The sequence below is a fragment of the Diorhabda carinulata genome, chromosome 2, assembly GCF_026250575.1.
Source record: "Diorhabda carinulata isolate Delta chromosome 2, icDioCari1.1, whole genome shotgun sequence".
Classification (NCBI taxonomy): Eukaryota; Metazoa; Arthropoda; class Insecta; order Coleoptera; family Chrysomelidae; genus Diorhabda; species Diorhabda carinulata.
Window position 1 is genome coordinate 448861 of NC_079461.1, and position 9273 is coordinate 458133.

At 31.0% G+C, this 9273-nt stretch overlaps 1 protein-coding gene across 1 annotated transcript; it reads left to right on the top strand.

The window, feature by feature from the left end:
* Window positions 1–2040: 2040 nt before the first annotated feature.
* LOC130903529 (transcription factor Sox-3) lies at window positions 2041–4826 on the top strand. The gene has a single exon (XM_057815681.1). The coding sequence runs from the start codon at window positions 2148–2150 to the stop codon at window positions 3243–3245; it is 1098 nt and encodes a 365-aa protein (XP_057671664.1). The 5' UTR covers window positions 2041–2147; the 3' UTR covers window positions 3246–4826.
* Window positions 4827–9273: the final 4447 nt, after the last annotated feature.

Below are 9273 nucleotides of genomic sequence, written 5' to 3' on the forward strand. Positions count from 1 at the left end.
CTGAAATTTTTGTCTTTTATTGAGAAAGATAATTCCTGGAAAGATTTTCGCCACTTGTAGTTGTACGAATTTAACTAGATATCTTCGAAAATATCAATTTTAGAAAAAAAAGTTTCAAATAAAAACTGAAGCTCTTGAAAAGATTTTCAAATAAGGTTATCAACGTTTTTCACGTAAATTTGATTTTTCGGCTGTTATGACATAAAATAATCCGATATAAAAAACAAAAAACAATAATTTCCCTAAATACCTTCGAAAATATAAATTTTTGAGAAAAAAGTTTCAAATAAAAATTGAAGCTCTTGAAAAGATCTTCAAATAAGGTTATTAACGTTTTTCACGAAAATTTGATTTTTCGGCTGTTATGGCATAAAATAATCCGATATAAAAAACAAAAAAAAAATAATTTCCCTAAATACCTTCGAAAATATCAATTTTAGAGAAAAAAGTTTCAAATAAAAATTGAAGCTCTTGAAAAGATCTTCAAATAAGGTTATCAACGTTTTTCACGTAAATTTGATTTTTCGGCTGTTATGACATAAAATAATCCGAAATAAAAAACAAAAAAAATTTTTCGTAGAGAGTGGCGCTGGGGGGATCGTTAATGCCCTTTCGCACACTTGTAGAAGATGAGGCTGGGTTAGGATGATTATACAGGACGAAATGTAAAATATGTTGATACAAATAAATCATTAACTACTCAGTATATTAGGTTAATTTAGGTTAATAAATTCAACCCCTGTCGAGATATATTAGCTGATAACACTTAAAAAAATAGTTTTATGTAAAAAATGTATAGAACATTTTTTGTAGTATTTTTCAAGAGCTTCATTTTTTATTTGAAACTTTTTTCTCTAAATTCAATATTTTCGAAGAAATATCATATAATCAAATTATTACTACTTCTAAGGGAATCGGGGAGTTTTGTCGGTAAAAATCCTTTTCGAGGATAATCTCATTTAAACAAAACAAAGCTCTGGTGAGGAAAATTCCAACTAAATCTACAAAAGTCAATTTTTTTTATTTCGTCATTTTCGAAAAGGCGATATTTCTGATTGACATCGTATATACGCTCTGTCGAATATCAATGACGAAACTAATAGGTAAGTTGGGTAGATAATTGACGTCCCGTCGCAATTAATCACGGCGACATCCTTCAAGCGATTTTTTACCAGAAATATGTTCAAAAAGGCGTAACGTTTCGTGTCGTCGTATATACAACGTCTCTCTATCTCGACTTTATTTTTTTTTTTTGTACGTGTGTGTAAAGCGAAGAGCATTTGATTTTTTCACGATGGTTGCCCACGTGTAGGTCATTATCTTACCACTTGTCGACTTGTCACCAAGCTTATATGCAATCACCGATTCGCTACGCCGCCTTTCCGCATTTATGCCATCTACTCGAAAAGAAAATAAACTGGAATTTCACTTTTCCACCCCGCGATCACCCTAATTGGCGACTCCACTCGATCTAATCATATATACAACTCGCAATTTTCTTTATGTGGGACAAACAACACGATCGTTACATTTTAAACAACCATCACCCTGTATAATTATTCGAAATCGATTCTAATACGTAATTTATTATATTGGTAACGTTTATATAACAATTACTTGTAGTAAATTCTTTAATACGAGTTAAATAGTCGATACTTCAGATCTAGTAGGTTATTGTATAAATATTAACACGGCCCAATTAAATTCAACGTTGAAATAATCGAAAAAAAAAAAAAACGAAATAGTTAAATTTCTTTTACGTTACCTCGATTAATTAGAGAATTTCGAAATGATGCGCGCAACGTATTAATTAATTATTATTACTCCTTACAGTAAAAATACCCTCTAGGTATAATTAGCGATAGCCGGTAATTAGTTGGACAGTTGCGCGGTAGTCGTAGCGGGCGGTGGGAGCGCTTCGGAGGCGTGTCTATCGGGCGGACTTGCGCATCATTGGCGCACGCAAAACATGGCAGGCGGTTCTGTCAATCAAGCGATTAGGTGGGGACGCGGATACGCAGCAGCACATTGGCCATTCAGAATAGAGTGTGCCGCTGTCGTGTGCGGAGCGATCGTTTCGGAGTTTCGGAGTGTTAGAAAAAAAGTGTGTAGTGACAACCAGCAAACTGTTTGCGCCAACGGAAGATATGTTGACGATGGAAACGGACCTCAAAGGAGGCAGTTTGCACGGGAACATTCCCCCGCATCATTCGTTACAAAATTACGGTTCTTTGAGTGCTTTAAGTCAAGCTCCGATGCACGGTTTAACTCAACACCCCCATCAGATACACCATCAACCGCAAGGACCGCAAATACATCATCAACATCAACACCAAACGCAGAATCATCATCATCAACAACAACAACAGCAGCAGCAACAACAACAACAACAACAACAGCCGACGCAAAATAATAATAATAATTCGTCGAAAGCTCAAAATATGGAAAGAGTGAAAAGACCTATGAACGCTTTTATGGTGTGGTCGAGAGGACAAAGGAGGAAAATGGCGCAGGAAAATCCGAAAATGCACAATTCGGAAATATCGAAAAGATTGGGCGCCGAATGGAAATTATTGAGCGAATCGGAAAAACGACCGTTCATAGACGAGGCCAAACGATTGCGAGCTGTCCATATGAAGGAACATCCCGATTACAAATACCGACCGAGACGCAAAACAAAAACCCTATTGAAAAAAGACAAATACCCTTTGGGCGGTTCGGGCTTATTATCGAATTCGGATCCGACTAGAACCGCTCCCGCATCCGTACAACAACAAGTAGCGGCGGCGCGCGAAATGTACCAAATGCCCAACGGGTACATGCCGAACGGGTACATGATGCACGATCCGACCGCCTACCAACAACAATACACCACCGCGAACTACCCCAGGTACGATATGGGGCAGATGCAGCACAATTACATGAACGGCGGTTACGGTTCGTACACGACCACGGTGCCGAATAGTGCGGGTTCGCCGTACGGGATGCACCAGGCGGGATCGTCGCACAGTCCATCGGGTTCTAGTATCAAATCGGAACCGGTGAGTCCCAGTTCGGGTTTGCATACGCCGACGCCGGCCGGCATCAAAAGGGAATATTCGGGACAACCGCAACAGGGGGATCTCCGCCAAATGATATCGATGTACCTGCCTACCGACGGTGGTGTCCAGCACATGCAACACCAATATAGCAGCTCGCCGGATCCGATGGTGCAAGGACCTTTGGCTCCGCTGACGCACATGTGAGAACCGCTATTTGTGGCGCAGGACATTGATGTGCCGCAACTGTGAATTTTTCATTTTTTTTTTTTTTCCTTTTTTTCATTTCTTTTTTCTCTTTATGTGTGTACATAAAACTATATAGATAACTACTATTTACTATAATGTATCAGTTATTAAGTTTCTCGGCTGATATTCAGGTATGACACGATGATTTTTTTTATTTTTTTCTATTTTTTTTTTTCATCAAAAAGTATATTTTGAAATATATGCGTTCGTAAAACACGTTCGTTTATACACCTTTGTTTTTTCTGGTAATTTCGAGCTTAGAAATCGCTAATTGAAACCTTCAAAATATAAAATTAAATTTGTATTCTTCGAATAATCGTAATTTTCAGAGTTTGTTTTTCAATTTTACATCAGAATCATCTTTCGAACTTCAATAATTACCAGGTGGCGGTCTTGTCGAAACTAGACGATTTTTCGACGCTAAAAAAATATTTTTGACTTCGGTTTAAATGAAATTAATCGTTTTAAGACGGAAATTTATAAAAAAATATTGTAGGAAATGGGAATAGCTTTTAATTTAAGCTTTAAAGTTGATTCAAAAATCTTAAATCTCTGCAATATGAAAAAAAACGTGTAATATCAAATTTGCGCAAAAGTTAAATAGTTTTATAGAATTATATGCTTTGCAAGTTTTCAGAATATACTGAAATCTCTATATTTTGCACCGGATTCAGCTTTTTCAACTCTATGATTATCGAAATACAGTCTATCAAAATTAAAAAATTTTCTTAGAGAACGGAAAACTTTCGACATTCATTTCCATAAAAATAATCGATTTAAGAAAAAAAATAAAAGATAAAATGTTGTAATTAATGAAAATGTCTTCAATTTAAAGATAAAATGGCGTCTGTAGGCCTTATGGTTAATTACCAGATCTCAAAAATGTAAAATACAAAAATTAAAATTTTATAATCGTTTGTTAGTCTTTAAAGAACGATTTACATTGGAAGTTCCTAAAAGATACTGGAATCGGTATAATTTTGCTTTAAAATCAATTTTTTCACTATGTACTTTCCGAAATACAGTCCATCAAAATTAAACAATTTTTTGATAGAAAAATAAAAAAATAAACTTTCGATAGCGATTTCTATGAAAATAATCGTTTTATGAGAAAAAATATGAGATAGAAACTTGTAGCTTATGAAAATGTCTTCAATTTAAGCATAAAATGGCGTCTGTAGGCCTTATAGTTAATTACCAAATCTCAAAAATCTAAAAAACAAAAAATTTTGATTAAATAAAATTTCATAATCTTTTGTTGGTCCCAAGCTCCCAAAGAATACAGAAATCGGTGTAATTTTGTTATAAAATCAGCTTTTTTCACCATATACTTTCCGAGATACAGTCCATCAAAATTAAACAATTTTTTAATAGAAAAATAAACTTTCGACACTAATTTCTATGGAAATAATCATTTTATGAGAAAAAATATGACATAGAAACTTGTAGCTAATGACAATGTCTTCACTTTAAGCATAAAATGGCGTCTGTAGGCCTTATAGTTAATTACCAAATCTCAAAAATCTAAAAAACAAGAAATTTTGATCAAATAAAATTTCATAATCTTTTGTAGGTCCGAAGCTCCCTAAGAATACAGAAATCGGTGTAATTTTGTTATAAAATCAGGTTTTTTTACTATATACTTTCTGAGATACGGTACATCAAAACTAAACCATTTTTTGACACAAAAATAAACTTTCGACGCTGATTTCCATGAAAATAATCGTTTTATGAGAAAAATTATAACTTAGAATGTTGTAGCTAATGAAAATGTCTTCAATTTAAGCACAAAATGGCGTCTTTAAACCTCATAGTTAACTCACAATCTTCAAAAATCTAAAAAACCAAAAAAATTTATTAATTCAACTTTCATAATCGTTTGTTGGTCTGTGAAAAAAACTGTTTGTGTACATTAAAAGTTACTAAAAGATACTGAAATTGGTGTAATTTTCTTACAAAATCAGCTTTTTTTACTATGTACTTTCCGAGATACGGTACATCAAAATTAAACAATTTTTTGACACAAAAATAAACTTTCGACGCTAATTTCTACGAAAATAATCGTTTTATGAGAAAAATTATAACTTAGAATGTTGTAGCTAATGAAAATGTTTTCAATTTAAGCACAAAATGGCGTCTTTAAACCTCATAGTTAACTCACAAACTTCAAAAATCTAAAAAAACAAAAAAATTTATTAATTCAACTTTCATAATCGTTTGTTGGTCTGTGAAAAAAACTGTCTGTGTACATTAAAAGTTACTAAAAGATACTGAAATTGGTGTAATTTTGTTACAAAATCAGCTTTTTTTACTATGTACTTTCCGAGATACGGTACATCAAAATTAAACAATTTTTTGACACAAAAATAAACTTTCGACGCTAATTTCTACGAAAATAATCGTTTTATGAGAAAAATTATAACTTAGAATGTTGTAGCTAATGAAAATGTCTTCAATTTAAGCACAAAATGGCGTCTTTAAACCTCATAGTTAACTCACAAACTTCAAAAATCTAAAAAAACAAAAAAATTTATTAATTCAACTTTCATAATCGTTTGTTGGTCTGTGAAAAAAACTGTCTGTGTACATTAAAAGTTACTAAAAGATACTGAAATTGGTGTAATTTTGTTACAAAATCAGCTTTTTTTACTATGTACTTTCCGAGATACGGTACATCAAAATTAAACAATTTTTTGACACAAAAATAAACTTTCGACGCTGATTTCCATGAAAATAATCGTTTTATGAGAAAAATTATAACTTAGAATGTTGTAGCTAATGAAAATGTCTTCAATTTAAGCACAAAATGGCGTCTTTAAACCTCATAGTTAACTCACAAACTTCAAAAATCTAAAAAAACAAAAAAATTTATTAATTCAACTTTCATAATCGTTTGTTGGTCTGTGAAAAAAACTGTCTGTGTACATTAAAAGTTACTAAAAGATACTGAAATTGGTGTAATTTTGTTATAAAATCAGCTTTTTTTACTATGTACTTTCCGAGATACAGTACATCAAAATTAAACAATTTTTTGACACAAAAATAAACTTTCGACGCTAATTTCTACGAAAATAATCGTTTTATGAGAAAAATTATAACTTAGAATGTTGTAGCTAATGAAAATGTCTTCAATTTAAGCATAAAATGGCGTCTGTAGGCCTTATAGTTAATTACCAAATCTCAAAAATCTAAAAAACAAGAAATTTTGATCAAATAAAATTTCATAATCTTTTGTAGGTCCGAAGCTCCCTAAGAATACAGAAATCGGTGTAATTTTGTTACAAAATCAGCTTTTTTTACTATGTACTTTCCGAGATACGGTACATCAAAATTAAACAATTTTTTGAGACAAAAATAAACTTTCGACGCTGATTTCCATGAAAATAATCGTTTTATGAGAAAAATTATAACTTAGAATGTTGTAGCTAATGAAAATGTCTTCAATTTAAGCACAAAATGGCGTCTTTAAACCTCATAGTTAACTCACAAACTTCAAAAATCTAAAAAAACAAAAAAATTTATTAATTCAACTTTCATAATCGTTTGTTGGTCTGTGAAAAAAACTGTCTGTGTACATTAAAAGTTACTAAAAGATACTGAAATTGGTGTAATTTTGTTACAAAATCAGCTTTTTTTACTATGTACTTTCCGAGATACAGTACATCAAAATTAAACAATTTTTTGACACAAAAATAAACTTTCGACGCTGATTTCCATGAAAATAATCGTTTTATGAGAAAAATTATAACTTAGAATGTTGTAGCTAATGAAAATGTCTTCAATTTAAGCATAAAATGGCGTCTGTAGGTATCATAATTAACTCACAAATCTCAAAAATCTAAAAAAAAAAGAAAGAAATTTTAAGTGACTGTATTTAATCTAATGGGATATTTTTGTAGATCAATGAGGTGTTTGTGGGCTTAATTATCAGCAATATGATTCATTAAATCCTCTAAAAATCGATCTTCCTTGTTATCAGATATAAAAAAGTACATTTACTAATCAAATTTGTGAATATTTCGAATCAAATCGTAGTTTAAATTTATTATAGTTCGATGGTTTAGAAATTGACATTTTTTCTTCTGGAATTCAGAAATTTCTCCAATCTTTTTATAAAATAATGTAGCAAGGAATGTAGATTAAAAAAATCAGCAATAGTCACTGAGTTAGCGATTCTCAGAACTACAGGACTATAACATAACCTAAAAATGGTATGAATCAATTCAAATTTATTAAAATTATACACAAAATCGAAAAAATATTAATATTAATTCACTTTCACGTACAATGTTTAAAAAAAAAACTTTTGTTTTCAATCAGAAACATAATAAAAGATAAAACAACCCCAAAATAACTAATTTTTCGTATTTATTTGGATATTTAACGAAATAAATAACTTTCAAGGTCATAAAATCTTCATATTTACACACCCCATTTATCATTTTTTAGCTTTTCCAAATTTCTCAAAACACGTACTTCTAATGTTCATATTCATTAAAATTTTCCCCCCTTTCCAGTATACGTAACTTCTGTCAACAATTTTTCAGTTTTTATTACACATTTTATAATTTCGTCGCCAAAAACATCGAAAATACAAAGCCAAATAATAAAAACAGGATTTGGTTTGGTATTCCTTTTCTTTTTTTCTAAATCCTTCGAGGATTTGATAATTTATTGATTCCTAACCTAAAATAACCTCACGATTTTCTTTTTTTTTCACCTTTTTCTGTATTAATAATCAAATCTGTAGTTCGAAATATCCGATTTATGCAAGGGTTCATTCGAACAATGACCCGGGGATCTAATACTCAAATTTTCAGACACACTAACGTCACTTTGGATTGATTTACAGTGTCTTTACTCATTGTTATGATCTTCTACCGTTATAGACATATTTTAGAAAGTTGTAAATACTTCGAATGATTATTTCTAAGAATAAATCATAAAATTATTGTTTGCGGGACATAAACAGCACTATTTATGTCCGTCTCTGATCATAATATATAGTTTCGGCGTATTTTTTAATTAAAATGATTTTATTAGTTGAAATTTTGAGTACACAAATTTCATTTTTACAAATATCATTTGGAAATTGCATTTTGAGACATCTTGTATATGATATTAATGTTTTCCAACATAATATAGAAGGTATTTAGGGGCCCTCTATGTTTTTGAATTCATTTTTTAATATTGCTGCTATTTATTACGAAAATTAAGTCGAAAGTTTTTGCAAATTACGTGATAAACCGTTTTTTTTGGTGGAATTTTATGATACCAAATTCATAAATTTCTTCGTAAAGAATTTTTACTAAACAATTATCTCGTATTTGAAGAATTTTGAATCAATTACTACAGATTATTAATCAATTTTAGTCTCTAACCTCACTTTTTTGTAGTTTTGTTCTTTAACTTTAGTCAGAATCCTTTGAAGGATTTCTAAATTGGAATTATCTCATTTTTGAGGCATTTTGTCTCAATTTTTACATATTATCAATCAATTTTAGTCTCTATTCTCAAATATTGATACGTTAACCTCACTTTTTTGTATTTTCGTTCTTTGACTTTAGTCGGAAGCCTTTGTAGCGTCTCTAAATTGTAATTAGTATCATTTTCAATGATAAACTTTCCACCAGACTAATTCCTGATGAAATTATTGTCAATTATTTCGTTTTTGAAGCATTTTGACTCAATTATTAATCTCTATCTTCAAATATTTATATGTTAACTTCATTTTTTTTGTATTTTCGTTCTTTGACTTTAGTCAGAAGCCTTTGTAGCGTCTCTAAAAGGGAATTATCTCGTTTCCATGATAAACTTTCCACCAGACTAATTCCTGATCAAATTATTGTCAATTACCTCGATTTTGAAGCAGTTTGGCTCAAATTATACACATTATCAATCAATTTTAGCCTCTACATTCAAATATTGATATGTTAACCTCACTTTTTTTGTATTTTCGTCCTTTGACATAAATCTGAAGCCTTTG